Here is a 21,940-nt window from a genome sequence, read left to right on the forward strand (position 1 = left end):
CAACATCTTTATTTAAAAAAAAATAAAGATAAAACTAATCGTAAACAAGACTGCAAAAAGTATAATGTAAAACTGTATATGAACAGTCGAAAATTCACTAGTGGGTCGTGTATATACAAAAATTGCGCAGAAAATTTGCCATAGCAGCCATAGTGCTTTTCAAATACGATTTTATTTATTGTAAATATGCAAATTTAAGACAACGCATTACACTGTAAGACTGCCCTTTCTTGTAAAGCGTCACCATTTGCTTCAATTCTTCAAGTGCTCATGCGTAGAATCCTGATCTCATTTTCGTATGAGAATGGTCTGATCAACGTTATTGGCTGCACCTTGTTTAGAAGGCGTAAGGATTTGTTTTGATTGGTTTAGAGGGCGTAAGGCTTTGTTTTGATTGGTAGAAATACCTCTTTCTGGTTTTACAGTAGCCAATCATCGACAGGACACGAACTTTGGGTAAATGTGGTGTATGGAGAGATTTTAAAGAAACTGCACGAGAGGTTTACAGCTCTTGTCAAATAATCGGATTTTGTTTATTTCTGTGTTTTTGTAAGACAGGAAACCACAATGTCTGACGAGAAGTTTAATTTCAAGTCACTAGTGACTTGCACTGCTCCCGTAAATATTGCTGTCATTAAGTACTGTAAGTATGCATATTAATACAATATTCTCTATATAACTTTTCCTAGACTGTTTTATTAAGAAATCCATAAAACTAAAATAATTTAGCAGACATAAGTTAGACCGTGTAGAGTTCTGTCTGTGCATTGAATGAAACGTGCGCCAAACCGAGAAATTAAATGTAGTTATTTAATAAAAAAATAAAAAAATAAATAAAAATAAAAAGTTGTCGATTAAGTGTGTGCATTGGCCTTAAAATAAGTGTTTTTTTGAATACAGGGTGTTTTCACTGGTAGTACTGTGACCGACCAGTCAAGGTATTTTGACACGAGAGGTCTACATATTTATAGTTGCTTAAAACAAAACAAAAAACGTATTTTTCTTTGGGGGGGGGGGAGAGAATGTGAAGAAGCTGTGTTTAAACTTACTAAAAATGTTCCTGTTTTTCTCTACTGTTTTTCTTGTAGGGGGGAAGAGGAATGAGGGTTTAATTTTACCTATCAATTCCTCCTTGAGTGTCACCCTTCATCAAGACCAGGTAAGGATCCTGGGATCATACAGGATGTGGCCACATTATGTGAAGGAATGTGGCCACTACATCCATTGAAAATCCTCCCTGTGTAGCTCCCTGTTCTGGTTGATACAGTTTGCTCACTGCACAGCCTTTGTTTGGTGTTACAGAGCCCACTGATTGAAGCCTATTGGAGGTTAGAATCATGTGTAGCCATTGTCTTCCAATGTCAGGCACCAGTCCTACTGCACATAGACCAACGACCAGTTTGAATGTTGCATCACTGCTGGAACCCAGCAGGTAGACTGTAGTTCAGCGAATAACTTCCGTTCTCTCTATCAAGCTGATCACTTCATTTATATCCACAGAATTTAAGATACAGATATTGCCAAGTTACTGAACCCTGGAAACAAAGACCCAGCCTGGGAAGTCTCCACATAGACTTGTAGGGCGCAGGTCCTATAGGGGTTCTCTGAAGTGTAATAAGGTTAACTGCCCCCACTGGTTTTCCTCCACAACCCTGCAACAGTGTTCCTTGTGGCTCCCTAGCTAAGATCGGTAACTTGGTACAAATTGGACCCTTGAATGTTTACAATTACAGATGAACCTGTTTAAAAAAAAACCACCAAGTGCAACTCCTAATTGATAGTTCTCATCAGTCGACAATTCAGATAATGACACAAACTGTTTCGTTCCAGTTAATGATACAAAATGTATTTGTCCTGTAGTAAACTGGATTTGTTTAAATGTAAAAAACAACTAAATGTACAGTATTAAAACACTGCTATTTAATTCACCGTTAGTTTTCTTTCTTTTTTTCTTGCACTTGTAATGTGCTGTCATAGGCAAACGTGAAACCCGGTTTTATCATGAATTATGCCTGCACGGAAATCATGATATAAAGCAGGTTCATCTGTATTATTATTTTTGCACATAAAAAACTCGATTTGTTTTACTTATGCTGTTTTTACATGGAAGCTAATTGACAGTATTACATGTGCTTATTTCACTATATAATGCTGAAGAGTAATCTGTTTATGATTTTAGCTAAAGACAACAACAACGGTGGCTTCAAGTCGGCATTTTAAGGAGGATCGAATCTGGCTTAATGGCAAAGAGGACAATATCAACCATCCACGGCTCCAGTCCTGCTTGAGAGAAAGTGTGTGACTTTTAAAATGATCACTTTCACTAGAATGAACCATTCACTGTATAGCAATGAACAAGCAAGCAATGCCATTATTGTGACATTGCTGTAGCAGTCATGAGAGCTACTATAAAGCTGTATAACGTTGAATATATGACGCTTGTTTAAAATATTGAGAATCCATTGATGCAAAAACTACCATTTTTTAAAATCTGGGAAATCAGCTACGTTTTGAATACTATTTATTTTAAGCAGTTTGAAGCCTCCCCTTTAAGGATGAATCTGAATTGTTCTTTTTCTGTGTTCTAGTCCGTCGCCTGGCCAGGAAACGAAGCAGTGATGGAGACAATAACTCTGAGAAGTTAAACCTGTCCCACAAAGTTCACATCTGCTCCGTAAACAACTTTCCAACAGCCGCGGGGTTGGCATCCTCTGCAGCAGGCTACGCTTGCCTGGGTAACCGGAAAACTCCTTTGTTTAGAAAAAATGGAAGACACAACCAGCACGTGTTTGTTTATATATACTATATATATATATATATATATTGATTTCTATCAGAATGACTTTAGTGGAGCAAAATAAAATGAGCTCCACATACCAGTATTAAAAAAAAAAAATATTGGTTGTTAATCTGTGGGTATTATAGTGCTTTCACAGAGCTCTGCAATACTGTGCACGAAGCTCAACAGAACTACAGCAACCAAACCTTTATAAATTGAAATATACAATCTAAAATCTGAAAACTTGTCATCCAGCTAACTCAACCCTTATACACCCTAAAATAATTTAGCAATGCCCCTGCAATTCAGTAATGATACAGATCTTGCTGTCTTAATTGGTTTGTTACTCAGTGCTACATGACAGCTGTTAACAATAACCCTCAGACTGTTGTGACCCTCTCTCTCTGTGTGACAGTGTACACGCTAGCCAGGCTTTATGGAGTGGAGGGGGAGCTGTCTGAAGTGGCTCGCCAGGGGTCGGGCAGTGCCTGCAGGAGTATGTACGGGGGCTTTGTGCAGTGGATCATGGGAGACAAGCCTGATGGAAAGGACAGCATCGCAGAGCAGATACAGCCAGAGACTCACTGGCCTGAGCTCCGAGTCCTTATACTGGTGGTAAGTAGGGGCTTAAGTATTGCAAAAAGAATGCAGGCTAGAGGTGTTCACAAACCCTCAGAGAATTGCACTTTAGCGATGTGAACAATTAATGTGGGAATAGTGTATGGAAAAAATATGTCATCACACTAGATTCAGATAAGGTATGGTCTTGTATATGACATTGTATTACTATTTAAGTGAGCTGCTGACCCTCTAAGTTTTGTATCATACTTTGATATGGAAGTCCCTAAGAACTTGATTTAAAACATATGGTGCCAGATGATTACAGCAAGTGTAATGTTGTGTTTTTACAGGTGAGTGCAGAGCGGAAGCCAGTAGGAAGCACAGCTGGAATGCAGACAAGTGTCCAAACCAGCCCCCTCCTAAAGGTACAGGAGAAAATACAGCTTCCTTTATTATCAATCTTGTCCTGTTATCAGGTAGATCGTAGTTTATTTATTCCGACTGAAAGAACTGAATAAAGTTTGCGTAAAAGAGAGGGTTTAAAGTAAAGAAAATGTCTTGGGCCATTCCAGCTCATAGGGACGCCCACATGAAGAAATGTCAGATCAAAGATAAACAAAGTAATAAAAAAACTTCAGTCACTTTCTCACCATGTGGACTATGAGTACAGAGCTAGTTTGCAACATCTACCCTGGAACCTGTTTATCCAAGAGGAAAGACCTTGTCAGAATGTGGTCCACTTGATCGACTCTGAGCTATGCTACATATGGTACTGAAGCTATTGTAGGGCAGGAAAGTGAACATTTGGAATATAGAGTATTTAAATTATTCCTGTCTTCTCTGTGCGCTCCAGTATCGGGCAGAGTCTGTTGTTCCTGAACGGATGAAAGAGATGATTGCTGCAATCCGACGGCGGGATTTTGAAACATTCGGAGAACTGACCATGAAAGACAGCAACCAATTCCACGCCACCTGTCTGGACACATACCCTCCCATCTTCTACCTGAATGATGTGTCCAAGCGCATCATCAGCCTAGTGCATCGCTACAACACTTACTACGGAAGGACGCAAGTAAGTCTGAAAGACCTGTTGAAATGACCCTTGCATTTTTTTGTCATCTATGATTCTCTTGCTTTATAATAGTTATAAAAGAAAGACCTCCAGGCACATCTCAGAAACCTTCCACTTTTCATTGGGCCATAATTTATTTTCAGTTAGATTATCAGCTAACAATGATCATAACGATGATCACAATTAGTGTTAAAACCAGCCCCTTCTTGAAGGTGCAGGCTGAACCCTGAGTTGCTTCCTAAAGCAGTACTTCTGTGTTCTTCAGCTTGCGTACACATTTGATGCTGGCCCGAACGCTGTGGTGTACATGCTGGAGGAGCACGTGGATGAGTTTGTGGAGCTGATCAAGCAATACTTTCCCCCAGAGACCAATGGTGAACAGTAAGTAGCTGTAGCATTCAGTGAAACTAAAATAAATCAATAAAGGGAGACATGGGGAGCCGTGGTCTTGTGTAACAGTCTTGTCTGATACCGTTTACACAAACCTAATGGAAACACAAATTATAAATATCTATAAATTATTGAAAATAATTTTTAAATAAGGAGGAATGAAAGACTTTGCAACCTATAATTATGCACAGGCAATGTCAATTTATATTTTATATTGAAAAAGGATATCATTGTTTATAAAACTTTATATTATTAATAAATGGACATTTATATTAATACATGGTCATTATTTGTAAAATGTTTATAAAGTCAATAGTTTATCTGATTATACACAATTGCAATTTGTCTACAGGAATCTAGGAGACATAACATTTTTGAGAAGCTTCACCTTGTACAGACAGACAGACACGATAGGTATATAAGGGTCCACATTTTGAATAAGGACCCAAATAAAACAAAAGACATATATTTTGGTTGCTTGTAACTGCTGGGCTTCCTGTTATTTGTCATTTCTTTCAACACAATGATTGTCGGCTGCAGACACGGATCTTGGCAGACACATAACAAGAAAACAAAGAATTCCTGACATTTTTGCTTTTCAAAGTAAAGCCTTTCTAAATTCCTGTTACTGTCATTGCTGTGCAGATTAATGGGAAACACTGTAATTCATTTTTTATATAGAAGAACGTTTTTTTGTTTTTGTTTTTTTTCACAGTTCTCTTGGGTTAAATGGTTCTTTGAAAACTGTGAATGCTCTTCAAACCTTCTATAAAAAAGTTCAAAAATAAATTTGATTTGGACTTTTAAAAAACAGCCTTTAATAAAACATTCTTTAAAGGAGTCCCTAAAGTTTTGTGAATAGGGTCTTTATTGTTAAACTTACAATTTGCAAAGCAAACTAGTGGCAGTTGCTATACAACCAGTTTTTGTCATTCTTGGTGAACTAGGGTGGAATGAACCATTTATAAAACTTTTAAATGGCCAAAAAGAGTTAATTTAAAAGGTGAAAAACAAATACACTCTAGTTGTGCATGTTTGCTAGACTTGATGTAATTTTGCAATCCAAATGTCAGTTTTTCTTTCAATACCAATGCATGTTTTTTTGTCATGTGTTTCTCAGCTGCAGACACTACATTTGGTAATTAAATAAAACCACAAAAACTGACTCAAATTCTGTTTGTAAAACATTTTTTTTGGAGTGAAGTGAAAAGTGATGTGATACAGTAGCATTTAAAAAAGGCTGATGTTGAAGCAAGCACTTTGAGTGTTGTACTGTAAATGCATGTAGTTAACCAGTTTCTATGTTTCTCTGTAGGTTCCTAAAAGGGCTGGCAGTGAGCCCAGTGTCTGTAACAGAGGAGCTGAAATCTGCCATTGGGATGGAGTCGTGCCCCAGAGGAATCAGTTATATCATTAACACAAAGGTAGAAAAAGCCTTCAGATTGTGCAGCATTGCAAAAAAACTGTCTTTGGTTAGATATGTCATGCGTTCCTTCTGTAAAATGTATCAAAAGTGGCTTTTTCCCCCTTGTCATTTGGGGATTTTTTCCATCATTCTGTGTGAATCTTATTGCACATACTGAAATACTCCTGTTTTTTAGTTTTATTAAGTCTGGGTTTGACTACAAGTTCAGGAGCTGCTCTTCAGTTCTAGTGGCCCACCATAGACATATATAATGAAGGCTAGATCAGCCAAAGTCTCTTTATATTAGTATGCCAGCACTATTTAGTACGCAGTAGTACATTGCCAGGAAAAGGAAACGTGACCCATAATGCCACAGCACTGGCTATTTGGCTGATCTAGCCTATGTTACATTTATCTATTGCAGGCAAATAGAACTCAGATGATAGCACCTTAACACAGACTGGGAAAATGACATTTGAAGCTGCTTGCTCTACAAGGGCAGCTCCACCATAACTAAACTGTAGCACCAGCCGCAGTGTTTGAATCCTCTCTGTGTTTTTCTATAGGCAGGACCAGGCCCTCGGGTTGTAGAAGATACAAGCCTCCACCTGCTGGGCTCAGACGGGCTTCCAAAGCACTTGAAGCAAAGTGCCTGAGCACTGGCCTCCAGAATGTATAGCCAGGATCCCTGCAAATCATGTCATTGAACATTGAATACAGTTTTACTGAAAGAAACAAACTACCAAGTGGAACCTGGCAGAGTAATATTGTGTATTTCATAGTAATAAGTGCAGCATATACATTATAATTATCAGGTGATTCTAAAGCAAACACTCTTCTTAAAAAGGGGGAGACTATGTATTTGTGTTGCTGTTTATATATACAGGGTGTATTTATTGATTTGCAGGGCACGTTCATTGATGGTTTACCCATTAATGCCTCAATTGTGTTACTGCTGTAGGTGATTGATTAGTTTTACTTTGAAACCTAATGAAGGTACCACAGACTGGTGTTTAACATGGAGCTCTCTATAATGGTTTCCAATATATTTTGCTTTGTATTTTTTCATCCTTACAGCCTGGTCTTTTATGGTCTTATGTAACCATTTATTATTAGGACTCTTGCATTCACCGAAGACTACCTTTTATTTCCTTAACAAAGCACTAGAGGCTAAAAAACACGTGTTGCTTTTTTAACATAGGGATTTATTACTAATGATTTACCTATAGTAAATACCCATGTATATTTTGTTGCGGCCTTCTACCAACTTGTATGTTTAATTACTAGAAGCATAATATGACTGTGGTGCTCTATTTTCTACTGTTGCGTTTGGAATTATTTAAAGATACAGATGAAATACAGCCTACTAATTACTGTTCCAGCACATTTTCAGCTCCTTTGCATAAAGCATGCATGCAAATTATTTAACAATCGGGGAATACTTGATGAGAAGTTACAACATTTTGCACAGTAAAGTGTCTTCGTTTGGGGTAATTCAAATAGTGTTGTTTCTTTGTAGCAGGAGTGAAACCTGACTTTTTTTTATTATTTTTTATTAGTAGTTGGAGGTATTTGAGCAAGTCACACCTACCCCTTGTGGTTTTACTGGATGTGTAACTGTACATTTTAAACACCCTTCATTTATTTTGTAATTATTGTGTCTTTTCTGTTATTGTGTATGATTGAAAATGTATTGAAACAAATTGACTCTGGACCCCCACAACATGCAAATAAAGAGCTTTTCTATAACAGACAGAAATAAAGATGTATTTGTGTAGCGGTGTGTTTGTTTAAACCTTTGTAAACGAGGGCTTGTACATCCCATACCAGTATTTGGAGGTTGAACAACCTAACACCGGTAAGACTAGCCTTCAGCATTTCCTTTTCAGAACCCAACATTACTTATTTGGAGTCTGAGTGTAACATTTAATGTGAATGGGAGTCCTCTTGAACAAGCTACAAATATACACCTGTTGATTAATTTGATCTCATGAGTTATTATCCCCTACAGGGGATGCAATCTGTACATTTTTCAATATATCTGGAAAACCAATCAATTTGTGATGGAACTTAGTATAAACATTATTTACCATACATCATTGAAAGTATCAAAATAGGAGGATATATGGAGGTGTACCTCTTTAATATAGTATTTTAATATACTTAAACATGATACCAGCACCTCATTTGCGTCCCCAATTACAGCTGTCATACTACTTTTACAGTTGTTATTAAACTTAATTGCTATATCTTGTTCTATACTATTTTGCATACGGCATAGTGATAGATTATTCATTTACAGCTGTGTTGGGGATATAAATTGTGAACACACTTTTTTTTGTGGAGCGAGGATGTTATGAGTGCAGCCAAGTAAAAGGTGAACGAACTCCCTAGTACTTCTTTGAATTTATTAAAGGTATTTAGTCGTGCTACACATTTTGCTCATTAAAAACATGAATCCAGGAACAATTTGAAACTGTTAACTTTGTAAATCTTTTAAATATTAGAATCACCAAAACTGGTCATACTCAATGGCAGAAGTATTTATTCTCCCCAATGTACAGGTATAGTAATAAATAGCATAGCTGAAGAGGAAACCCTTCTAAAACTGTCCTGCCAACTAAAATGCATCGGGCACTCCTAATCTTGGATTAGCACATTTTGTGAAGGGAGAATTTACATGTAATTATACGTTATATGCATACCCTGAAACAAACATAAAAGGAGAGAAGCACATCAGGCTGAATGCACCTTTTTTTCGAAAACAAAGTGAAGGCAAAACTGAAGTGACGCATAAGGCAGGGATTGTACATGTCACGATATTACTTTGTAACAAGTCATCAGTTGCTAAGACTGTTGCCGAAGCACACAGATCAAATAAGAACTGGAGTTTTTATTTATTTATTTATTTATTTATTTATTTATTCATTTCAATCATAAGGGGCAGTCAATAGAATGGGTCAAATTGAATGGGCCATGTGGGCAAACGAACAGGCTCTAGCCACCGGTCTGAGCAAGTGAAACTTTGAAAAACCTTTGGAAACTTTATTGTTATGCTGCTGGTGTTCTGAAATTGATCTTTATTGATGATATGTATGCGCAAAGTTAATATGATTTATGATTAGTACAAAGAGCAAATAAGACCTTAGATGTATAAAGCATATATGTTTGTGAATGATGAAGCGGCAGGATGTTGTGCATCCTCATTATTGTACAGCACGCTGAGTGTGAAGTTTCAGTTTAATGCACAAGGCACACTGCCTGGGATTCTAATCTAGCTATTAACTGCCATCCCTAGAGCAGATCACATTACCAAATAACAATAACTGTGAAAAAAAGATCATTTCATTTAAAAGTATTACAGTTTTTTTTTTTGTTGTTTTTTTTTTAAATATTGCGGTTTAACATTTAGTTTCAATATTGTTTTTCATTTCAAAAACAGAATCTGTGATATCAAAATAAATAAATGTTAAAACGGCTTGCTCTTAAGTGTATTTTCTGCAGAGCTCAGCAAATTCAAAGTAACCAACAAATAAAAAAACTGCCCCCAGTGCTTTAGAAAACGATACATATTGATATATTGTTATTAAACTTAACATATCAAACGTTATTTCGTTTGCGTGAAACATTACAGCAGCTTTTAAATGTGGGGTTCCCTGTGTAGCGGCATGTTGGTTTTTATAACAGAACATTTGCAAATGCATACACGTATTTTATTATGAATAATTTAGGTGGGGTGAGAAAACTTTAATCTCGGTCATCTCTTTTTTTTTTTTTTTTTTTTTTTTTTTTACTGTTTGTCTCAGTTACACCTTACATGGAAAACCCTGTAGGCCTAATTGAGTACATATTGCCTAAGCTAAAAACTTTGTAAAGGTTGTGTTTGTCCTGTGTTTCTTCTTCATACTTACTGTAAAGTTTACCAATACACAAGCGCTTGTGATTGTGGTAGCCTTTCTCACTGTTTACTTCCATATTTCAGTTCTGCTGACAGGAGGTATAGTGGGAGTTGCTGGCCAATTTAAGGACTGGCAGTTTGCAGCTTATGGAATGTATCCTGTCCTGATCTGTTCATTAACATTGGCCCACTATACCTTTTAAGACAGAAGCTTTTATATTAAAACATACATCAGCAAGTTCAAATATAAGTATAAATAATGTAAGATATTTTTCTTCTATTTGATATTTTTAAATCAAGTGTTATCTTGTTTTATTCTTGTGTTTATCATTAATGTCCCTTTGTAATTATCTTACACATTTGGTTATACAATGCAGCATGTTATAGAGATTATAACAAGCTTTTGAGGATGGTTGGCAGATGTGATATTTTATTTGTGTGCTGAGTAACATGAACAGTTTGTGTAGGTTTGAAAGATACTTGCATGTTGTTCATTCCTCAGAAAGAGTATTTCAGTTAGAGAACCCCTTTAAAGTTGTCTTGTTCATTCTAAATCAGACTCCTCCATAGTTAGACTGTGCCTCAAAAATACATTTCTGAATAAGGTTAAGTAACTACTGCTAACAGTGCTTTTATTTCAAACTGAATTCCAACTAGATTAAAAAAGGGTGTTTTTTTCATAAAATTGATGTGAAATATGCAGATTAGTTGGAGTAGTGGTTAGGGCTCTGGACTCCTGACCAGAGGGTTGTGGGTTCAATCCCCGGTGGGGACACTGCTGCTGTACCCTTGAGCAAGGTACTTTACCTAGATTGCTCCACTAAAAACCCATCTGTATAAATGGGTAATTGTATGTAAAAATAATGTGATATCTTGTAAGTCGCCCTGGATAAGAGCGTCTGCTAAGAAATAAATAATAATAATAATAATAATAAATCAGAATTCAAACGAACCAGTGTTTCAAAATTCCATGGAGGAAAGTGACCTTTTTTTTTCATCTGATACACAGGTATAGTGTATGTGGTTTAGCAATAGAAGCTACCAGGAAATAATTTTTTAAAAAAAAAGACCTTTAGAAACCAGTTTTGTAAGGGAATGAATGCCAAAAATGTATTTGTTTCAATTGTTTTAATTACAAAAATAGCAGTTTTGAAGTGGAGGAAACACAAGGTTGAATGGATTGGGTGTGCTTTTTAATTTCTCTGCTAAGTGCTCGCTAATAGACAGTAGAAGGCGAAAAGCAGAGATGGTGAATCACTTCGAAGGTTCTTTGTTTCTTTGACCTTTGAACCAGTGCTGCTGGCGTGTTCATCTGTCTGTTGGAATACCCGAGAGGGAAGAGGAAAAACAAAGGCACCAGCATTGAGAGAATGTGAGTGCAAGACATCTTAACACCTGGTCCAACCAGATCCTGCAACTAGCATACCCTGTCGATATCTTTGAGAAACTCAACAACTTGTAGCATTGCCTTAATGAGCGTTCCAGGAAGGTCATACAACATATATATATATAACCAGTCCAGATGACTTTACATGTTATATTTATTATTATTATTTATTTAGCTTTTTAGTTGTTTACTGGATCTCTCACATTCATGTTTTGAATTAATAAAAAACAAAGAAAGCTCTAGTATAATGTAAATATCTAATTTAAAGTAGCCTTTCGCCGTACAAAGTAAATAAACAAAAAAAAATCTAACAATCTTATTAAATGCGCGTTTTTAGAAAGTGTATTAACCTACAAATTTAGAGATGATGATAAGTTGAGGCAAACGCTAGGAGGCAGTGTGGTCCAGTGGTTAAAGTCCAGGGCTTGTAACCAGAAGGTAAATCCCACCTCTGCCACTGACTCACTGTGTGACCCTGAGCAAGTTATTTAACCTCCTTGTGCTCCATCCTGCAGATGACATGTTAAATCAATGTCCTTGTAAGTGACTCTGCATATAATGCACAGTTCACAACCTACCTCCTGTAAAGTGCTTTGTGATGGTGGTCATGAAAGGTGCTATATAAAGATATTATTATATTACGGTAGAAAAATTAAAATCACTGTGTTCAATACCTACCCCATTTCAGAGACACGTAGTTAAAATGTGTGCCTCTGAAATGGGGTAGAGATTGAACACAGTGATTTTATTTTTTTACTTGTATATTTTATTTATATATTTCTTGTATATAACAACTGATATCATTTCTCGTTGTCTTTCCAGGGGTCAGAGGTACCTGACTATTTGTGTCAAAGCATTTGGTCCACTGACACGGAACTACTTTGTCCGAGCAGGCCTGCATGCTGTGTAAGTCACTGAACACACATCACTCCAAGATCACTTTGTGTCGGGTCAAGGAGATGTATGAGGAAGATAATGGATTCAGAGGGTTGTGACCTAAAAACAGATCAACACACAAAATGACCCCAGTACTGAATACAGGTTGTCAGCCGATCGGCAGGAGTTCCTAATGAAGTGTCACCACTTTGTTGTAAGCTTTGAACAAATGCCCATTACAAAAGGTATCAGATTTTAGTATTTGTGCCCTAGCTTGAAGGGCATTCTGCAAATGAATGATGGATTTGTTGCCTTTATCAATTGTTACTAGTCAGTTTCAAGTCAATATTCAGCAGGGATGGGGTTAAGGTTACTTTACAGTTTTTTTTTTTTAAATAGACCTGAAGGATTAATTAATTATAGTTAGTTAATTCAGAATCATATCACATTATATATTTTTGTTTGAAGTGAAGCTAGTACAAATATGGTATCATACTTCAAAACATTTTCACAGATTAAGTACACTATGACTGTGTTACTACAAATGAGGAAGCGGTTCTTTTATTTTTTTGTATACACCGCACCTGTTTTTGGCAGTCCTATCCTACATGCTTGAACACAGGCAGCATGTCATGAAAGTGTCTTTCTTTCCAGTCTTTCCATTCCAGGAGGGTTTATGCTTCCCACAGTCCTTGGCTGTGTGTGTGTTGCGATTGCCAGCCTCATCTACCTGCTGGTGAGTGACTTCCCCAAGTATCTCTGGGTCATTTAAATCCCCTTTCTTCTGGGTGTCATTCATTTGAGCTAAATTAAGTAAAACAGTAACAGACTATGTGGAAACTAAGAACTTTCTTTAACCTAGTAAAGCAACAGATTAAATTATTTAAAATGAAAATACAGATACAGGTATTTAGTTAAGACCTACAGTATGTGGTGTAAGTTCACAACAGTTAGCTACCTGTAAACACTATGTGGTTTCATGATGTGCTGTATGCTTTGCGATACACCCGTTTAACTGTTTGTCCTTATTTTAATTCCATGCAGGCTGCAATCCGCGGAGAGCAGTGGGAACCCATCATGCCTCAAGTAGAGAGCAAGCAACGCCCTGGAGAAAGCATGAAGGAACCCCCCTCGAACCCACCCCCGCGCCTCCCCGCAGAGCTCCGGAGGAAACGGCAAGAGGATGCTGCGTATGTCAACCCCATTCCCATCTCTGTCAACTCTGTTTAAGAGCACCTCCGAGGGGACAGTGTGACCAAGGGTGTGCACAATCGAACAATCGCTGCAGGCTCTAATAGACTGCATTGCAGAGGTCCTAGTTTACAGGACCAAAAAATAACATATGCTCTGGAAATATCTCTTGAAAATGCTATGAACCCTGGTACTGTTTAGATTTTACCACTGGAAGGACACTAAATGTTTACCTTCATACCCCCAATGTTGCTTTGCTTTGTGTTTTGCATTAAAAAAAAATAATTTAGGTAGTTTGGCATTCTAGCAAGTATTGGTTATGTTACATTAAAATCATGATACCAAATATTTCCCAGTAGGGTCTTTTTGAAGCAGTTTGTATATATAATAATATTGATGGATCATTATTAATAGATGTTCTTGTTAAAAGGCAGAAGTTGAATCAGATTTGTTTGTATTCTTACCAACAATATATCCCATTTGTACGTCATTTAAGGAAAATGAGTAAGACTACATTTTGTTTGGGGGATAATCCACTGCTGGATTTTCTGAGATATTTTACAGCACACGGCAATCCTCTTGATTTCATGGTGGATGCAACAAACCCAGCTTTGTCCTATCCTGCCAGGGAATAGGGTAATCAAATCAACCCCTTAGTGGGTTATAGTTTCTGTAGTCATATTTTAAAGCATTTGGTGATCCCTACTAGTGCACATTTTATTTATTAACAAAATTGCAATTGTTTTGCTACAGTGTACATAGTATAAAGGAACAACATCTAACATAGACGTTAAAGTGTTTTAAAAGTCAAGGGTTATTTACTAATTCTTTATTACTAGTACTGATGCTACACTAGTAATGTTGTATGGTAGTATCATCTCTACTGTGTGGACATGGGCAGGCTCAGACGTGAAATGGAGTCTTCTGTGGAAATAACTAAAATAGAATGTTATTTGAAACTTCTGTGATGGTGCTTTTGAGTTTCAAATGCACTACTTTTTTTAATCGCAAGTTTCTGCGCTCTCATGTGTTGCATTTAAACACAGGGAAGTCCCCTTACTGTTACATTTTATTAAGTCTGTTTCCTGTTAAAACAGCAAAATAGCCAGTGTACCAAATAATTTGCCTGTTTTGTGTGCACCATGGCCTTAAGTACAGCAGATTCAAATCTAACAATACATTTGATCTGAAATGGTACCCAATAACCTGGGTAACTCCAGGTTCCCATGTATGTAAACCTGTCATCTATCACCTTTTCCTACCTGGTTATCAAATATGTTTTAACAGCCTCATCTGCTGCTATTTGCATGTTGGTATTTTACTACACATTTTTAAAGTTCACATTGTTTTTGCTACACAATTTACAAATGCAAGTAAAAAACAGTTTTGAGGAGGAGGCAGTGGTTAGTATATTAATTTTATGTATTAGTTCTTTTGTGTTTTTGTTTCTGAATTGTTGAGCAGGTCTTTAGTTGCTCCAATTGCTGTACTTGATAGTTAGACTCACATTTTTTACTTAAAAAAAAAAAAAAAAAAAAAAAACTTCCATGGGGTTTACATCCTTCATTCAAGTCAACCAAGATCTATTTGCTGTATAACTGCTCCCATTCTCTCCAACAAGCTTACTATGGAGTTGATTTGATAACCCTATACACTGTTGGGATAAGCCACAGCTGTATTTTGTTGTACAGTACTGAAGAATTCACCTGGAATCTGGATTAAGAGGTAATCCTGGGATAACCCACGGGCAGGTTGATACAATCCAGGGTGATAAGAGTCAGAGTTCCAGATGTTCTTTCCATGTCGGCTTGTTCTGTAGTACAGTCCTTGCAGTATTGCAGATTGCCTTAGTATATGGTTGGAGTATTAAAATAATTCTCTTTGCACACTCTTAGTCACTTTGTTGTGTGAGATGTTTAGCTTGATCAAGGAGGGTACATTAATGTAGGGGAAAAAAGCCAAATGAAGGAGACAGCCGGGGCAGAAAACACATTTTCAGAATCCTTTGCAAATGAGTTTCTCTGCATGTTTTTGAGAAAAAACAATACGCTTTTAAGACTTAAGTCTTATTTCAAGACCACGTTTTTGTTGGCATTTATAGCCGGTGCTTTACGTAAACCAGATGTTCATTTTCACATTGTCTTAATTGTCTTAAATTAATGTATTGTATCAATAAATGCAAGGTGTATCAAACATCATAGTATGGGTAAGGGTGATGCCAGTAACACATAGATCAATTACAAGTGATTTATACTTTTCATTATGTTTAAGATGTATTCTAATAAATCATTTATACTGGAAAGCTGATGAGATTGTGTGTGTCTGTACAGGCAGCCCCCTGCCCTGAACGAGCTGGTGGCCCTCTTCGTCGGGAGGAGTCACTCTCTGTGGAAAGACCCGGCTGTGATGCTGTGGCTGGAGAGGAATGTTAAAGAAGTGCTGCAGAGAGTAGATGCCAATGAACCTGTGGTGGAGGAGTATGAGAAGAAGTAAGCCCTCCTGTTGAAGTGTGAAACGCTCAGATAAACTGTTTAGGGGATGGAAATACAGTGCCCTCCATAAGTATTGGGACAGTGAAGTCAAAATTGCTATTTTTGTGGTACACTCAAGCAATATGAAAATACGAGTAAAAGATTAATATGAGGCAAAAGTACAGAAGTAAAAGATTAATATGAGGCAAAAGTATAGAATGTCACCTTTTATTTCTGGCTGATTCAAGACATATATGTTTTACCAACTAAGAATAACAGCACTTTCAGAGTTCTATCCCCCCATTTTATGTGAGCATAAGTATTGGGACATTTGGCTCACATGTGTTTCTAATTGATCAGGTGTTTCCTGTTGCATTGATTGTTCACACATAAAAGAGCTATGAATGTGTAGTCTCAGTTCTATCCTTTGCTTTTGCCTTTGGAGTCTGCGTTTGGTGTTAGTAGTCATAATCCAACATGAAGACTAGGGAGCTGTCTATAAAAGAAAAGCAAGCGATTTAGATGCTAAAAGAAAAGAGGAACTCAATTAGAACCATAGCACAAAAGTTGGGTATAGCCAAATCAACAGTTTGGAATGTCCTGAAAAATCGGCAACGACCAGGTCGGCCAAGGAAAACAACAGCAGTTAATGACAGAAAAATGACCAGAGCTGTGAAAAACAACCCTAAAATAAGTGTCAGTGAAATCACCAACAACCTCCAGAATGCTGGGGTGAAAGAGTCACAATCTACTGTTCGCAGAAGACTTCGGCAGCAGAATTACAAAGGCTACACTGCAAGATGCAAACCTCTGATCAGCACCAAAAACAGAAAGGCCAGATTAGAATTTGCTAAAAAGTACAGAGATGAGCCAGTAGAGATTTGGAACAGAGTTTTATGGACACATGAGACGAAGATTAACCTTTATCAAAGTGATGGGAAGGCAAAAGTGTGGAGAAAAAAAGAACTACAGATGATCCAAAGCATACCACCTCATCTGTGAAGCATGGTGGAGGTAGTGTCATGGCATGGGCATGCATGGCTGCCTCTGGAATGGGCTCACTCATCTTTATTGATGATGTAACGAATGATGGCAGCAGCAGAATGACTTCAGAAGTGTACAGAAGCATCTTGGCTACCAATGTACAAGAAAATGCCACCAGACTCATTGGGCGGCGCTTCACAATGCAACAGGACAATGACCCAAAACACACTGCCAACGCAACCAAGGAGTTCATCAGGGGAAAAAAGTGGAAAGTTTTAGACTGGCCAAGTCAATCTCCTGATTTAAATCTCATTGAACATGCATTTCACTTGCTGAAGAGGAGACTGAAGTCAGAAACTCCCCAAAACAAGCAACAGCTGAAAATGGCTGCAGTAAAGGCTTGGCAAAGCATCTCAAAGGACGATACCAAGAGTTTGGTGATGTCAATGGGGTCGCAGACTCACTGCTGTTATTGCATGCAAGGGATTTGCGACTAAATACTAGCTTTTATACTTCTTATATTTTCTTTAAGTTGAATTGTCCCAATACTTATGCTCACATAAATTGGGGGGATGGAACTCTAAAAGTGCTGTTATTCTTAGTTGGTAAAACATGTATGTCTTGAAACCACCAGAAATAAAAGGTGACATTCTGTACTTTTGCCTCATATTAATCTTTTAATTGTATTTTCATATTGCTTGAGTGTACAGCAAAAATAGCAATTTTGACTTCACTGTCCCAATACTTATGGAGGGCACTGTATATGTTAAAAGAGATTACACATCTATACTGAAGCTTTCCAATGTGTATTTTTATTTGAAACGTCTGGACTGGTACCACTTCAGATAAAGAAAGTTCTCAGTTTCTATGTCCTATTTTCAGGATATCTGTTAAACTTGCACTTCCTGGGTCATTTCACCTCTGGGCCAAAGCATGTTAGTTAAAAGAGGAAGCAGCTGGTTAGTTAATGACAATAAAGAAGCTATTGAAGAGCTGGGCCACAGCTGCTCTGCCTCTGGTAAGAGATTAGTACAGTCGTATCCCAGGCCACACACAGGACAGGCGATGCTGCAGTTTCTCCCGATAGCAGATAAAACAGTACTTGTTGTCTAACATTAGGTTCTATATGTGCTGAATTAAAATAGGAGTATATTTGAAAAGTGATAATGTTGCCAGTAATAATAAGATCAAGGTAAAATTGATCTTACAGCCTTGGTCATCATTCCTTTTACTAAAATGAAAACACGTGGAACTTGATATCTTTAGTTCTAGAATCTTGTATCGCACATGTTTTTATCCTATCTACTTTTCCAATTGTGGTCACAACATTATTTGCTGCAAGGTAATGAGAATATGAAGATATGTGATGACCCACGTCTGCCTACCTTTGTCACACTTGCATTTTTACATGTGCATACGTTCATGGGCATTTTGTATTTACAGCTTTGGCAGGAGATGTATGTTACTCACATGCTTGTTTTCCTCTCCACTGCTCAGCCAGTGATGGGGTTTGACCCCTTGCCTCCTTTAGATTCGGTGGTTTCTTACACCAGACCTGAAAGGTATATTTGCTTTTTAGACTGGAATGCATGGTCTCTTTGAACAACAGGTGATTAAAATGTTTTAATGACATTATTTTTATGAATGCTACCTCCCAGATTTATTCTGTAATCCAACTGCATTCTTTTTCATTTAAATAGCTTTCAGATCTATGTGGAGGGTAGTCATTTGTCACTTCAAATGAAAATATATACTGGTAGACTATAGCTTTCAAACAAAGAAGATTAGATGACTCTGAGGAAATCGTATGTGCTGTAATAAATACCTTGAGCACATCATTAGTTCACACTTAAAAATATTCAAATTATTTCTCAGGTCAGCTTGGCTTGCACAGTACTAATTTGTTTTAATAGACATTGCTTATATAAAAGCAAACGTTTTCAGAAAAATACATGTGGTCTTTTGACTGTAAGATATATTGAGTTAAATGGTCAATTCAATTTACGCTGCCAAGTAAAGGCAGTTTGTAACTGAATGTTACCATACATTTCAAAATTTGAATAAAACGCTTGAAGTGGTCTGTATATCTGTAGTTGCCTAAGATCATTATTAACAAATACAATTATTCTAAAATATACTGTCCTTGTTTAGCATTAAACTGGAGTAGGGTCTGTAGATATTTTGTCTTTGTCTTTTTAAATCTACAAATGGGAGCCACATTTATTTGATATTTGCTGTCATGTGAAGTCAGCTGAACTAAAACTGTTGATCTTGTGACAGCCTTAACCATATAGAAATGAAAACAAAATGTTGAGGTAGAATGGGATCTGAATACAGTTTTTTCTTGTGTTTTGTATTGTAATAATTATATTTACGGTACCCACTTTAGAAATAGCTTATGTTAACTAATGCAGCTTATTTGCCTAAAACCAAACTTTATAATTTACTGCAATGGTGAATACCCGGACTTGTACGAAATTCAATATGCATCTGAAGAAACACATTTTTGAGGTCAGTGCTTCCCCTTGGTAGCACTGTAGTTTTGAGCCAAAAGTTAGAGACCGTGCAATTTGTGTTCTGTAATGGCATTATAGGGAAAATGGGAGCCATGACCATATCGCCTTATAACGGTAGCAAGGGATTACATGTTTTTTAAAAACAGAAGTTTGATATGTTGCTAACCCATTTTGCCAAAATGTAAATGTCTCCTTTTGCAATGTATTTATGAACATTGCAGGTGGCATACATTCCTTGTTAAAAGGAGGAAAATGCACTAATATGAATTGTTTTTAAACCCTTTTCCATAGAGCTAATAGAGTTGCTTCTGATGAAAGCACTTTATCACTGTTTTTCCGATCTCCACTGCCAAACTTCAACCTACAGGTGGGTATTTTATTTGTGTATAGGTTGAGTTTTAAATAACTAGTTTTGTGTCAAATGCGTTCTAAACTCCCCAACTTTCAATTTACTTTAAACATATTAAACATATTAACTTTTTTCTCAATGTCTTCAATGTTTTGAAAGACTTCTAATCAAAATGTTTGTCATTAAATTTATTACGTTTATTTTAATACGTCTACTAAAAAGGCTGCATCGTTTGCAACACATGGCAGCTTACTGATTGAACAGATCCACATTTAAAAAAATCACTAACTTCTAGGCAATCCTGGAGTTACTGTGTGTCATTACTATGTGTGCTATAGTGTAATTAAAACTGTTTATATAAAATACAATTATTGGTTAAAATAGTAAAGGCTTATTTCAGGTCAGAATGTGTAGTCCATAAAATGTAATTGCCATTACTATTGCTATAAAAATAGAATTGCTTTTGGTTATCAAACTTAAATTATTGACCCAGTAATATTGTTTTAAATAACACTGGTCAATATGTCAAAAAAATATATATTTTAAAGCATAGCTTTTTATTTGTTACAGATTGTATTTTCCGAAATGCATCTACATTTCTGAAATACAATAAGTTATTTCTGAAGTTATGCATTTACATTGTGTTTTTTCAATTTACAAAATGAAAAAACTAAAAAAAAAAAATCAAGCAACCAAGCTGGTAGGGTTATTTTGGACTATGGGACTTTCTTTATATTATTGATATTATTTAAATATATAATTACCATAAGTGCTCTCTTAAAATTTGGCTGGTATGTCTATCCTATTTGGACAAACAGCAAGAAAAGATATGTGCCATGTTATGTAGGCAATTACCATAAAGGTTCATGTCAGTGGAAGACTGAGGCACAGGTTGAAAGTGGTGACAGAACGGAACTGATCCTTTTGAAAAATAGTTGTGTATTCACGTAACTAAAAATAGTGTGTCTTTACTTGGACTAAAATATTAGAACTTTGCATAAGAGTAGGTTGCAACATTCTGTAAAAGAAAGTCTAATAAACATGTGTATGTTGTTTTTTTCCTCTCTTAAAACATTTAAAAATATTCTAATTGAGCTTATTGTAGATTCTGGAATGGATCAAACTACTACACATTGTTGTCATATATCCATCCCTGCTTTCACACTTTCTTGCCAGAATTATTTTTTCATCCAAATTTAAAGACCAACAGAATGCATGTAAATGTTTATGCTTTGTTACAAAGAGTTTTTTCTTTAAGAAACACATTTGTTCTGAAAGCTAGAGGGCAGATTTCTCAAGAATCAGCCTCACAAAAGCACAGAGCATTGCCACTGGATTTAGAGCACTGTGGGCCATTTGTTATGGAAAACCAAAGTTCTTTGTTTGAAAATAGATTACACAAGGCTTAGTGACGTCCGAATTGGTGTCCCGTTGCGTTTTAAAGTTAGTCAGTTCCTTCCTTTATGTAAGTATGTATGATAATGGCAAATACTGTATTGCAATTTTAAAATATTATATAGAGTTAGATACACGATTATGGAACACTTGCAAAATGTAGCACACACCTTATTATTATTATTATTATTATTATTATTATTATTATTATTATTATTATTATTATTATTCAATATGGGAAAAACTAAAGAGCTATCTGAAGACCTTAGGCAGAAAATGATTTATTGTCATAAAGCTGGAGAAGGATACAAGAAGATTTCCAAGCATTTGAGTATCCCAATTTCAACCAATTTTTTGATGATCAAGAAGTACAAGACTCATGGTACTGTCACATCGCTCCCTCAGTCTTGAAGAAACAGAGTTCTTTCACCAAAAACAATCAAGAACACATCAAAATCTACTTCAGAATGGTTAAAATCAAGGTTCTGGAATGGCCTAGTCAAAGTCCTGATCTAAATACGATTTGAGAGTCTTTGGTATGAGTTGAAGAAGACTGTGCACAAGAGAAGTCCTCAGAATTTTAATTAACTAGAACAGTTTTGCATTGAAGAATGGTCAAAAAATCACTAAAGAATCATGCGAAAAGCTCATTGACAAATATCCTAA

At 36.5% G+C, this 21,940-nt stretch overlaps 2 protein-coding genes across 2 annotated transcripts; both read left to right on the forward strand.

Annotated features, from left to right (window-relative positions):
* Positions 1–396: 396 nt before the first annotated feature.
* On the forward strand, positions 397–7,984 carry LOC117425473 (diphosphomevalonate decarboxylase-like). Its single transcript, XM_034042432.3, has 11 exons — positions 397–456; positions 559–643; positions 1,089–1,159; positions 2,180–2,294; positions 2,589–2,735; positions 3,195–3,394; positions 3,691–3,765; positions 4,194–4,412; positions 4,678–4,793; positions 6,118–6,226; positions 6,774–7,984. The coding sequence occupies exons 2-11, from the start codon at positions 568–570 to the stop codon at positions 6,861–6,863; spliced, it is 1,218 nt and encodes a 405-aa protein (XP_033898323.2). The 5' UTR covers positions 397–456; positions 559–567; the 3' UTR covers positions 6,864–7,984.
* Positions 7,985–9,162: 1,178 nt separating this feature from the next.
* Positions 9,163–15,902, forward strand: LOC131698794 (cytochrome b-245 light chain-like). Its single transcript, XM_058992931.1, has 6 exons — positions 9,163–9,220; positions 10,190–10,259; positions 11,400–11,477; positions 12,315–12,398; positions 13,023–13,104; positions 13,413–15,902. Exons 1-6 carry the CDS (start codon positions 9,163–9,165, stop codon positions 13,596–13,598), a joined length of 558 nt encoding a protein of 185 aa, XP_058848914.1. The 3' UTR covers positions 13,599–15,902.
* The last annotated feature ends 6,038 nt before the right edge of the window (positions 15,903–21,940 follow it).

This window comes from Acipenser ruthenus, chromosome 20, assembly GCF_902713425.1.
Source record: "Acipenser ruthenus chromosome 20, fAciRut3.2 maternal haplotype, whole genome shotgun sequence".
NCBI lineage: Eukaryota > Metazoa > Chordata > Actinopteri > Acipenseriformes > Acipenseridae > Acipenser > Acipenser ruthenus.

Bases quoted from the DNA above. Each gene is read 5' to 3' on its own strand.
- LOC117425473 (XM_034042432.3), top strand. From the start codon at position 568: ATGTCTGACGAGAAGTTTAATTTCAAGTCACTAGTGACTTGCACTGCT. The intron at 644-1,088 runs GTAAGTATGCAT...TTTTTCTTGTAG, and splicing joins TATTGCTGTCATTAAGTACT to GGGGGAAGAGGAATGAGGGT. The intron at 4,794-6,117 runs GTAAGTAGCTGT...GTTTCTCTGTAG, and splicing joins CCAGAGACCAATGGTGAACA to GTTCCTAAAAGGGCTGGCAG.
- LOC131698794 (XM_058992931.1), top strand. From the start codon at position 9,163: ATGGGTCAAATTGAATGGGCCATGTGGGCAAACGAACAGGCTCTAGCC. The intron at 12,399-13,022 runs GTAAGTCACTGA...CTTTCTTTCCAG, and splicing joins CGAGCAGGCCTGCATGCTGT to TCTTTCCATTCCAGGAGGGT. The intron at 13,105-13,412 runs GTGAGTGACTTC...AATTCCATGCAG, and splicing joins CCAGCCTCATCTACCTGCTG to GCTGCAATCCGCGGAGAGCA.